This window comes from Homarus americanus, unplaced genomic scaffold, assembly GCF_018991925.1.
Source record: "Homarus americanus isolate GMGI-L3 unplaced genomic scaffold, GMGI_Hamer_2.0 scaffold30768, whole genome shotgun sequence".
Taxonomy (NCBI): Eukaryota; Metazoa; Arthropoda; class Malacostraca; order Decapoda; family Nephropidae; genus Homarus; species Homarus americanus.
In genome coordinates, this window is record NW_024746690.1 from 656537 (window position 1) to 669603 (window position 13067).

Here is a 13067-nt window from a genome sequence, read left to right on the forward strand (position 1 = left end):
GGGGCAACACACCCTTGAGGGTACCCGTGCACCCCCTCCAATTCTTCACACCACCGGACTCCTGTGACCTGACCTAAGGCAGCCGTCTTACATGGACCTATGTGAGAAGTGGAGACCCAGCATGGCCTATGTTGTGCTTGCGTTAATAACTGGGCAATAAAAACTTTCGTCCCACATTACTGATTTACACTTCCTTTCTACCATAACACAAATATTTACACTAAATATCAAACTATAATTATCTTAAATGTCCAACAGAAGTTGGACACATTGGAATACTTTAAAATGCAATAACATTCCTGGCGTGTTGCCACAAAAATGACTAGTGTAACAACCTAAAGCGTCACTCATAGGTACAAACATGCCAAGGCAACCAAGCAATACGCTGAGTAAGCCATATCCAAAACAGCTCCGCTTCTAATTCTAATTCAATATCAAAACAATCTTCTTACTGTGGCTCTCATGTCCATCTGAACACAGTCCACAGGCTGTTCTAAACTGAGGTGCCGCACCATCACACACACATGAAATTCAGAGCATCGTGTCGGTATTTCCTACAATAATTTCCAACTGCTATCACTTTCTTTACTATTTCAATGATCAACACGACTGAAATCTCACAAGATCACTACCTCACAATCCACTTAAAGTGAAAACGTTACAATTCCGGCATTTCTAGTGTAAGGAGGTTGAGTGGCGCACAGACCATACACACGGCGACAACCTCAACTGAGTGAGCCAAGAGCTGAGCTTATGTTCCACACTCACGGGTGGTGGCGGGAAACGCGCCCTCCTCTACACACCACACGACAACCACACACTACCACACCACCAATGCTCACTATCCCCCATACTTACACTCATCAGCCAACATGCTAATAGCATAAGAAAAATTACTCATTTCAAAGCAAAAGGCAAGTGAAAATAATGCGAGTTTAGCTTATCGAGGCGAACAGCGTGTTTAGAATACTAAGTTGCCAGAAGGTGCCACATTCATTTGTAATCTAAATCGCCACAAATACAGCTTAAGTTGGCCCATCAAAGAATATATTCCGACAATAGAATTTAATCTATATATATTACAAATAACATCACTAATTTATCATTATGTATTTCGTAAAAAAAATGCATAATATTGATATATGTACCAACTTTGGGATGCGGGATACAGGGGGTCGAGATGGTGGGTGAGACGATGGGAGGGGGAGGGGAGGGCTGGGTATGGTAGCAGCAGCAGGGGGTAGCGAGGAAGGAAAGAGGGGTTTTATTTTTGTGGTTTTGTCAGCCCTCCCCCAAACAAGCACGTAGCTGTATTATAAACCTTCCGTGACCCGCAGGTGTTCACCTCGATGTATGTGAAATCTAACACGTTTTCCTGACCATGAAAACTCCCGTTTCATAAATTCTCTACCTTTAATCAAATTTTCATCTACAAATATCTGGTAAATGTGTTCCTCATAAAACCATACCGAATGAAATATTACCTCCCAGGTCAATAAATACAAACCGTGGTGCTGTACGTCCATCAAACACACATAAGGGTTCGAGAGCTTTGGTCCGGACACACTTGTGACTCTACCAAATACCACAGGTTTCCCGGTCCCCGGGTTCCTCCTGTAGACCTGTACTAACACTGGATAAACCTCCCAAACGGCTAGTAAGCTAACAAGTGGCGAATATGAAGGGAAAAGAAAAAAGATGGCAGTAAGCACTAAGCATGGGGGAGGGAGAGGGGGAGGCAACCGGCGAGGCACAGGCACACGACGTCTCTGAGGCGCGCCAAAATCGAATGTCACGGCGACAAACTAAGCTGCCAACAATAAATTACCCCAGAAAGCACAAGCTTTATCTCCCTTACTGAAAACTCCCCTTCCTTTTGATATGGGCACTACAACTTCGCTTTTATAAAAGATCAATTTCTAGTACTTCAACACAGCTGCATTAATTCATATATACTGCATCCCCTTACAGTGATAAAAGAATGATAAAATTATTAATGGTAAGCCAGGATGGGTAAAGCCTGGCGTTTCATTTCAAAGATAACAGGACTTTATTTGACAAACGTTAACAAGACTACTTGGCCTAAAATCAATTGGCGAATATGATATGGTTTAAGCTATTGTACAGTTCCATATACTGTATTAGTTAGATGGACAAGAAAATATATGTAGTGTGTGTGTGTAAGGAATCAATTGTTTCTCTTCCATGTAAAACTTTTGGATCAAGTGAAGATTAGGTACCGGTACTCAAACTTATTTCACTTGATTAAACACCCAGTACTAACCTAACCTAACATACTGTACTGCATATAAAGATGATTGTGAATATAATTTAGTTATCTTGACATCGGGAATGGTTGTACACTTACAGCCTCTTACACAAGTTTACATCCATAATAAGAAAGATTGATTAATGCCAAGAGGAGTAAAGTCACGAGTTTGCATACACCTCCATGACAATACATCTCATTTAATACCACCTAACCGGATTTTTTTTTATCTCAGTTTGAAGGCAAGACAGCTAAGTGGAAGAATAAAATATTAAGCTGAAGTTCTCTCTCCAGACAAGTGGGTGGAGAGGAATGGTGTTTGTATACCCTTCAGTGTTTACAGTAGGTACCCAAATAAAAAAAACAGTACAGTAAGTGACTCTAAAAAACAAATATGGACACTCCTTCATCTTAGCTTACTCTAATCAATTCTCAAAGCAGCCATAATAATTCAGACTACTGTATCTCTACGGCTCATATTTTTGATCCATCACTACTCCGAAACTCTAGAAATTCACACCCATCCAATCTCCTTGTGGAATATACAATCAAGTTCTTCCTACTTACTAATGGCCTCAGGATATCCACTTGTTCTTCCTTATAGTTATCACTTTATTTTGATCTTCAGCTTTTCCTTTCCCATCTCTCTTAAAAATTACTCTCAAATGCATACTGTACTTTAATTCACACTGCCAATTCTTCTTCATTCATACTGACTTTACGTAAAGACTGTCCTCCCTTTCACTAATCATAATTTTACACTTTCCAGCATTCACTTTTATCATTCTTCTCTCAGCAGTAGGGGGAGCTGAGTGTGGGAGCCCTGATGCTAAGGGTCGGCAGAGGCAGCGTCCCAGCTGAGGCTGCATTGCTCTGGCGAGGTTTGAGGTCATGCAGCCAGTGTCTTATGCAAATGATGTGAATGTTATACAGTACTTTCATTTAGCTTTCTTTAATGGCTTTAGCTGAATATATTTATGTAGATATTATTTTATCAATGTTTTTAGTGTGTTCTTGGTACTGTAATAATTTACAATACTAGTTGTACACTTCTGTATTTATCATTAGCTAGGTAGGTTTTTCATGAACTGACTTCACATTTTGGGGTATAATATTGGGGTTTTCTTGTGATTGAGGAACTGGACCCCATTAATCCCATTTGTTCTATTATTCAAAGTACAAAAATTCAACTAAGGAATAGTTTTCCATGAACCTAACCCATTCATTAAGTGAGGGATACCTGTACAAGATAATGCTTGAAACCAACAGAATAATACAAAGATAAGAGAACACAATTCTCACCCACATCCACTGAGCATCTCATAACATGTGGTGACAGGAAGGGAGATGTTAAATGTATAGAGATCAATGAACTTTATAACTTAACTTTTGCAGAATTGCTTTGCCTAATAAGTCTAAGCAGTACAGTATTTCTTTATGTAAAACATGCAAGAAATATTTCTGTACTAAATTCTCCATCTTCATTCTTTGCTTATGAGAAACACTTAACCCATTCACTAGTGGATTCCACTTTTAATGTTTAATTTGGCTAATGCCAGACAATTTTATTCAGCCGAGAGGCAACCCCATACACAAGGAGTTAAGCAAATACCACTTCAATCACAAGTAACTGGCCAATTTCGTTTGAACTTTGGACAATATTCAATGATTTTCCACTTACCTTACGAATAGCAGTGACAAACTCGCTAAGACCCTGTTTTGAAATAATCATGTTTAACTTTTTTTTACCCGTTTGCCCAGTACAGGGGGGTTTAAACAAACTGAATTTACAGCAGAAAGGAGTGTTCATTCAGTGAACTGTCCTATACAGGTTGATAGTTGAAGGGGGGCAGCGAGTTTGTTCCTCCCATTAAAGGCGCCTCATATACCGTATCTAAAAAATTTCTCCATCACTTTTTGTAACTCCAACTTAGTTTTCTCCATATCCATTAACATCCAAATTCTTTTCCTTTCTCCCCCATCTTATTGCAAACATCCTCTTCCTTTTCTGAAACTTGTTGACAAAACATAAACCTCACTCATGAAAAACAAAATAGATGCTGTACTTACTGCCACTCATCAAGTTCTTCATCAGATGAGTAAGCAATGTACTGGTTGTATGGTTTTCGAAGGGTGAGCCGTCGTGAGCTGTTCTGAAAAAAGAAAAAAAAGGTAAAACAGATTAAATTTCTATAGATCATTATGTAATATATGTTTGTGTGTATCCATCGTAAGGTATTACTTGTAAAGTTTCCACAAATACAGTAAGCAGTCCGTTCCTACGGATGTTCTCAATTTGAAAATGTACTTAAGTCAAACCTACAGAACAATGTTTAAAAACCCACTAACTATATCAAAGTCTATGTACTTATATACATCTAAATTCCTTAATTTAAGAGAAAAGGAGAAATAGAATGACAAAATACAGTAAATGAAAGTAAAAAAATAAGTAATCAGGGAAATAAAATACGGTAAATTTAAGTTTAACTTTATGGGAACTCATTCGTATTGGCGGAAGTACCTATGTAACCCAAGGACCTCCTGTGCTGTATTCTCATCATTACCCTCCTTCAAACAACTCAAAAGCAATATTTTGGGCCCTAATCAGGGTTTTTCAGCTGTTTAATTCTTGTGAGATGATAAAATATGGATGGGTGTGTTTCTGTAAAATGATACAATAATCTTCTCTTTAATAAATACATTTGTGAAGTTCATATAAAAGTTAACTACCGGGTAACAGTTTAAGATGATACTGTATACCACACCACTAGTAACTACCCTGTAATGCTGATACTGAACAGAAGAACCCACCACAGACACCTACCATACATACAATAGCAGGATCCCTTCTAAACCTGTACAGTATGAGATAAATTCTACCACGAATGATGAAATACTGTGCTGGAGGGTCGATGTAGATGTAAACAAAATGAGAAGAGCAGAAAATCATCAATTGAACCAAAGAGGACCGATGAACAAAAACTTGGAGAAATATGTTTATCCCTTAAGTATTTTCTATAAGATAATGGAAGAGAGGAATGAGGAACCAAAACTGTGCAAAAAAAAAAAAACCAAGTTTATTGAGGGGTATAGATCTTAAAGAAGGGGGAAATCACAGACTGCTGCAAGACTAACTAAATGTATTAAGTGTCAGGACAAGGTTAAAACAAAGTAAATATTTCCAAAAATATTATGAGTATATAAATCCGTCATTTCCATATGTAATGTATGAAGTAAAATTTTAACATCCATAACAATTAACATTCTGTAACAATTCACTGTGTGTGCTGATGTGAATTTTTCAAGTTTGTTAGTGTACATAACCACATAAGAAACAACTTCACTGCCTTAATTTAAAACCCCACTTCAAGCACTGACAAATATAACACCTCCAGACCCTACTAAACTACCTGATCTTCCTCCAACTGAAGTCTTAACTGTGTTGTGTAAAATTTTTCCAACTTAACTCTTACATGTTATGTGTTCTATATGTTCATATTATCTGAATTAGCCTTCATATTTGAGTCAAAGGGCTTAACAGTGCATGTGGTGAAAAAAAATATTGATTAGTGGCATAGGTGTGGGGCCCACTGTAGAAAGTAAAAAATGGTCTTGTACTGTCTGTAGGAAAGATGTTGGTAACAAAATAATGTGCAGTGTAAAAGGTGGGTACAGTACAATATATAAGTGGTGCAGTGGAGAAAATTGCAGACCACAGGATATTGCTGACTCTTAGTGTTCTGTATGTGCAGGTTATCATGTGTCCTTTACAAGGCTGGTGTAACCAAACATTGGAGATATATCCCTGGACTTTTGTCATTGAACTCTGTTACCTAGGTGACATGATCAGTGCTGCAGGTGGTGCTGAAGCTGGCTCAATTACAAGAGTAAGACGTGGTTGGAGGAAGTTATTGCCTTTATTCTTTATTGATGATAAAAGAACCTTCCTTTTGTGTGAAGGGAAAGATGTATGCAATTGGAGTGAGAAGTGTGATGTTGTATGACAGCGAAATGCAGACGGTTAAAGAGGATGACATATGCAGGCTTGAGCAAGTTGAAATGAGAATGGCAAGGTGGATGTGTAATGTGACAGTACTGAGTGATAGAAAATCCTATTCAGAGCTAAGAGGGTGAATGGGTATTGAGAGTACTGTACTGTACAGTATTGGCAAGGTAAGCTGTAATAGTTCAGGCACTTAGTGAGAAAGAAAGAGACCAGTTAGGTCAAGAGGTGTGCTAGTCTGAATGTGAATGGGAGGAGAGCTAGAGGCAGGCCAAGAATGACATGGAAAGAGGTTATAAAAATTTAACCTTAATGTTAAGAACCTGATGAGAAACTGCACGACACTTCACAACATGGAGACCTACCATCAAGTAAAGATGGCTATTCCATGAAAGCGTGGAAAAAGACCATAAAATTATAATGATGATGATCAGAGTGATCAAGTGACCATTTGTTATCCCTTAATTTTTCATTAGCTGGGTCATTGATGCCTAAGGATCAAAGAACAAAGTGTTTATTTGGTTTGTAGACAAAAAGGATTGACTTATATTAGTCAAAGAGAGCTTGGATTAGTTGATTGGTCTTAACATTTATAAAAAAACCGAATTCAACTCAAGTTCACAAACAAAACAGAAAAGAACATCTTGAAAAATTCCAAATAAAGACAGATTTCCTTGGACACAAAACTCTCAAAAGAGAATCCAACTAGGACAAGGTCCCAAAATTAAATGTCATGTGAAATGATATACAGAGTACTATACTGTATATAAGAGAAACTACCACAGAACCACATGATTGACGGTGGAGAATTTGCAAGACTTGCTATATCTCAAATTTTTTGTACGAAGATTCAAAAGTTGCTTACACCAAAAAGACAATGTCAAGGTGACAACAGTAGCTAGCAGGGAGGGAAATGCCTGAGAGTTTCAATCTTTTTAAACCAAAAAAAATGGACTGACCCTAAAATCCTATAGCCAAGCCTGGACATGGCAATTCAAACAAGTCTATGTTGTGAAAGCTCAGGGTTCCTAGAATCCCAACTAATGATGCCTTCCCCAGAACTAAGTCTTTAAAAAGACCTAATAGTTAAAAAAACAAAAATGCCACAACTAAAAGTATTAAGATTTCCTCACTAATCTAAACCATGCATTTTGTAGTTATTATTTGACTTGGCTAAAAGTCAACATTTTGGGGTCAATCACCTTAACAGTATCCACAGGAAGGAAGGAGTGAATCTTAGTCACTCAATTCTGGTTTGCAATAAAACAGGATCTTGAGAACAACCCCCCAGTTAAAGTGTGATGCCTGGCTTGGCTGACATATTTTGACAGTAAGTTGTTGTAGTCTGACTCGTCCTACACTTTGACTTTTAACAGATACATCCTTGGAGGCTGGTAATTATGACCTACAATTTCAACTTGGGTGTAAACATTACCACGATGGACAGTATGTATAATTCTCAGACGAGGACAGGGTTAGGGTTGCCAGAGATATTTGACAAAAGTATTCTGACTTTACCTGACTGAATTCTGACAAATTTCTTGACTAATTAAAGGAGACAAAATAAGTGCCTGTATTCTTGAACTTCCCCTCAAATAAAAAAGGAAACATTTTGTAATATGTTGCAACAATTGGTGTGAACCAGTTCCTTTTGGTAAGTGACCCATCCACCAACAATCAACTCCAATACAAGTTTGTCAGTGTTATCTATGTTCAATCACAGCTTTCTGTACACAGTTGACCAAATCCTTTACCATAGGCTCATATTTGTGGTCTTATACTTTTGGTTTTGGTCATTTGTTGTAACAGTTAATACAAAACCACATGGCATCTTGAACAATACACAAACTTTTGCATTAATTTCCATACACACACAATCTACATGCCCTCACTGATGGTAAAGGTCATATTGGAGAGACTGTACTTTGATCCCAGTAATATGAATCCAAAATACACATCTTATTGTCATCCCCATTCACATAAGTGGAGTCCCTAACATCAGCCAAACTGTTACAAAACTGTCTATACTGTAGACTGAGATCCTAGTTTCTTGGGCAAGAGGTGGCACTGTTTGTTCTTATTTTTAGTTGCAATTCAATGCCCACAAAACTTTTTAACCCAAGACTATATTTCATGTTGGGTGAGGGATTTTCCTTCATGAAAAATTTAAAGCATAACTGAGTACAAGTGACTGGTGACACCCATGTTGACCAACACAAACTAAATACTGTAATAATAAAAAAAACATACCCTGAGCTTAGAAGGTGTGTCAGTTCCACTAAAATAGTCACTGGTGAGACGATCTCTTGTTTGAGCCTCAGCAAAGAACTCGCGAGCACATACAAACTTCTCAGCAAATGGTGAAGATGCCGTCACAGTCTCACCTGTTGATACAGTATTAAATTATTCATAAAGCATTTTTATAATTAAATAATACGTGGCTGCAAAAAGGAATGGCAAATATTTTTCCTTTCACTGTTACTGCCATACAGTGTAAGTAATGTTGAGGATGAACCTGTCCCAATATGTTCTACTTACAGTATCTTATTTATCACACTATATTTTTCCTAAAGAGTGGATAATTGGGTCCCCTCCTTGTACACTATGCCACACAATACATTTTAAGTTGGGTTGGTCATTGCTGGAACAAACATTCAGTGGACTTGCATCCATCTATTTTTTATTAAATTTACCACTTTAATAGAGAAAGAAAGTCAGTGGCTTCTTTGATCCCCCCCCCCCAATTTTCTCTAATTAGTTTGATTTTAAGGTCCATTTCAATTGTTAGTAGCTACAGGAGGACACTGGAGCACCCACAGAAAACTTGCAATATTAGTATTTGGTATTCTCACATTTGACCCAGGGATTAAACCCAAGATGCAGAGGTGAGTTAGTGCTCTCAACTTGAACCCCTCAATAATAAACTTGGGTCACATCTCCAATCTGCACATTTCCTCATCAATAAAAAACCTATTTAATGGGATTTCATATTGCAATCCTTTGTTTAGCAGGCAACAGGTCACTTAACAAGTGACCTGCAAAATTTTAAACCAGCTATTAAACTGAATGAGGAGGCTGTGTTAACTAAACCATACAAAGCATTTCAACTGAGAAGTATGTACAGTACAGTATTGTCGCGGACAAAAGTTCGTCCCCCGTGGTGAAACTGAGTCACGGGAATTAGTCTCCGAACTTCCTTTCTTACTTACTGTTGTACTGTATCTCATTTGGGGTTGATGCTGCTTCAGTTTGGGAGGGAATGAACTTTTGACCCCGACTGTACGGTGCCAGAAAAGGAAAAGTAAGAGACGTGACAGATCGCCCAAGCGGCTAACGAGCCGATCAGTGGTGAAGAGGATAAAAGAAAAGAAAGTATCACTACCTCTTGATGAAAGTGGACCAGATTGTAAAAAGTTACAAGCACAAACTTGATGGATATCTTGAAGCCTTGTTGTATAAAAGGCACATTATGACACATAGTACAGCAGATAAAGAGTGACTGATACCATATGAAGGAGGAGACTGTGTTGCTCTTCCTTCAGATCCATCCTGTACCAAAGCAGGGAAAGGTTAGTAAAGATGAAATAAATAAAATATATTTAAAACAATATACAGTATATCATATTAACTGCCCTTACCAGTTAAATTTCCTTCTTCAAATCCTGATTCTGATGATTCCACAATAGCAGGCAAACTTCTCTCTGTGGACGGTGTGAGAAAGCTGATAACACTGTTCTTCACACTTTCAGCAAGGCCTCCTATGCCACCATTCATACCCATCTGTGGCCTACCATTGCTGCTGCAGTCTACCAGTGCCTGAGAAACTGTTGTTGACTTATTTTCTTTGGAAGCCACAGAAGAATCCTGAAAACAAGCAGTTTTTTTAATCTATGTTAAAATCACAATCTCAAAAAAATAATTAAATACACAGCAATGCCTACATTTCTAAATACCTGTAAACAGTACTACAGTATACTGTACACGTACAATAAATAAAAGGTAAAGAAAAATGAGATGATCACCACTTTACTATTTAAATAGTACAGTATTTTTTACATACCGTAATCTTCAAACTTTTCGTCTTTTAATAAATAAAATCTAAATCTGGTCTGCAAACAACTTACAAAGAAATAGAGAAGAGAAAATCTCCTTAGCACATTGTTGTTAAATCCCATGGCAGATTTAAATGTGCTTACAAACTAAATAACTTCCGGTAATACTTTACATTTATCGTACCAGTATATCTACATTAGCTACACATTTTAAGACTTATTGTACAAGACAGTAATGTATTAAAGAAAAGTTGTCCCTCACCTTGAGAATACCCAATATTCACCCAAGCAATTAAAGATTACACATTTTTGGTTTTCCGGGGTTTACTATTGGAAAAATTCTAAGTTCATGTCATTTAAAACCAGTAAAATAAGCCAACAAGAGCTACCTTACTGCAATTCATTTAAACTGAAAAATATTCTCAGATTTAGGCTTGGGTGATTCACGCCAAATTTGATAAACAGTTTATAAAGTATGTACTGTATATACTGTAATTTAACAGCTGCAATGTGCATAGAGATAGCCACTGTATATCTTCACAATAAAGTACAGTACAGTATTTGGGAACTTAAAAGACAGTTCTATATTTATTTAAATGATAGACATTTATAAAGTGATAATAAAACACAAATACTATATCTTAAAACTGACAATGACTACTAAATGGTGACTTGAGTATCACATTCCGTTAAAGAACATGATCACGGGGCAACTCAACTAAAAAAAATTAATAAAAATCAGACACCAAAGAAGGTTAGATTCTGACCTCCACTTGAGATAAACAAGGAAAACCAAATTACATAAACCGCAATTCTTGGGATGGGTGTTTGCTATTCTTAAAGTATTGAAAAACTTTTCTTGTATACAAAAAGGACAAATACAAGTACAGTACTAAAAATAGGGTCATTACCAAACTACCAGTTTGTGGGATTTTGTTTATAGAAATCTTATTGGAATGAATATTTTTTTCCGGTAATACTGGAGGGAGATGGCAAACACCAAAAGGCGTTCTTCGATTTTGTTAATTTTTTCCACAGGTGTTGTTACCAATATAGTAAGTACAGGGGGTCCCGGGTTACGAAAGGGTTCCGTTCCTAAGGACGTTCTTAAGTCGGAAATGTACGTAAGTTGGAACACATGCTATGTGCATACCGTACTTACAGTACAATGTTTAAAATCTCAGTACATCATAGCCCAAGTCTTTATGTACATCTAAAATCACTAAATTTAGGAAAAAAGAAGTAGAACGACAAAATACATTAAATGAAAGAAAAAAATAAGTCATCAGGTAAATAAAATACTGTAAAATTCAAGTTTAACCCAGTTCGTAAGTCAGGAACCCCCCTCTACTATAGTATTTTAAAACAGGTGACAACTTTTTAATTTAATTTTTTTCTCTCCATCAACGATCATAAATCATCTGAAGTAGGAAGGGTATGAAGGATGAAGGGAATTGTGTGGCAAAACACGGTGAAAAACTGATCATATGACACCAAAACGATGTCTCCACGTGCTTTTTACGTGAAAAAATTCATTATTTATAGTAAATTCTCCTCTGAGAAATCTGCAGTCAGCGTGTGTTGTTGTCAGCTCAGTTTGTGTACAACCGGCCCTCTCGGTCCATGCGCATTCTCACGTCCACAAAAAATGTAAAATTACACCATGGCACTTCAACAGAGTTAGGTAAGGTTAGGTAGGTTTCTTTGGTTGGTTAGGCCAGATTCTATTAGGTTCTAATAAATTTCACCTCTTTTAAACTGCTTGCTATAATGATATGGACATCTGGAGAACAAATTAACGAAATTGAATAATGCTTTCTGGTGTTAACCAGCTCCTCCAGGATTACCTTTTTTCCACTATACCACACAAAAGTTTTTACAATTGTTAGTTTTTTCACCTAACTCAACCTAACCTAGGTTTGGTTAAGTGAAAAACTTAGGGTCTTAAAAATTATTGCAGGGTTATATACTGGAAAAGTACCCTTACAAATGTCCCTGCAATTAATGAATCTGATATTGGAATAAAAAAATTAATAATAATTTTTAGGAAGTGACATGTGGGCCAAAACCTCCACACCATCAGTGCTCACCTAAAGTTTTGCCTGTCAGCTTAACTATCCTGAAGTTTTTCCACCTTGAAATTACCTGGAAGTTAATAATCTTCAGGCGTTCCATAAAGCCTAAAATTGCTGCTAATCTCAACTAGGCCTACCAGTACACTACATCACTGCAGGGAAATGTTTCATGACAGCTGTTAAGAAAAATGTATTCAATTACTACATTACCAACATATACCTCAATCCACCAGCCCAATAAAATACAAGATTGGTACTTCAATAATCCTGATTAGTTATATAAAACACCCCCAAATGTATCTTTAATTACGTAAGTTACCTCGATATATGAAGATGGTAAGAAGGACTGTACCGACTGTGACACCGAGCTACTGTTACTGAATGACACCTGTAAACAAACCAGTCACCAAAATAACTACATTCACAATTAACATAATTTACCCACCATGGCATAGATCAGTTGGGTTATCTATTCACTAGAATAGTACAAAAATGTTCCACCATGTCCATAAACAATGCTTGTACAGGAAGAGTGGTGAAGTTTGACTTAACTAAGGATAGCCCAGAGTAAGCCGTTCAAGGCTGTTTTCCACTGGGTTCCTTCACAGTAAAGGAACCCAGCGGAACACTGGGCTTTACTAATCCAGAATGGTGTACCACAACAGAAA

General features: G+C 37.1%; 1 protein-coding gene across 5 annotated transcripts in view; it reads right to left on the minus strand.

Annotated features, from left to right (window-relative positions):
• The window catches only part of LOC121879401, an 81378-nt gene that overhangs the window by 43085 nt on the left and 25226 nt on the right, over nt 1-13067 (minus strand). For all 5 annotated transcript variants that reach the window (XM_042386022.1, XM_042386024.1, XM_042386026.1 and 2 more), the window contains 3 exons: nt 9911-10136; nt 8523-8656; nt 4340-4422 (listed from right to left, as the gene is read on the minus strand). In XM_042386022.1, coding sequence (XP_042241956.1) covers nt 4340-4422; nt 8523-8656; nt 9911-10136 — 443 coding nt within the window. The remainder of the gene's footprint in view (nt 1-4339; nt 4423-8522; nt 8657-9910; nt 10137-13067) is intronic.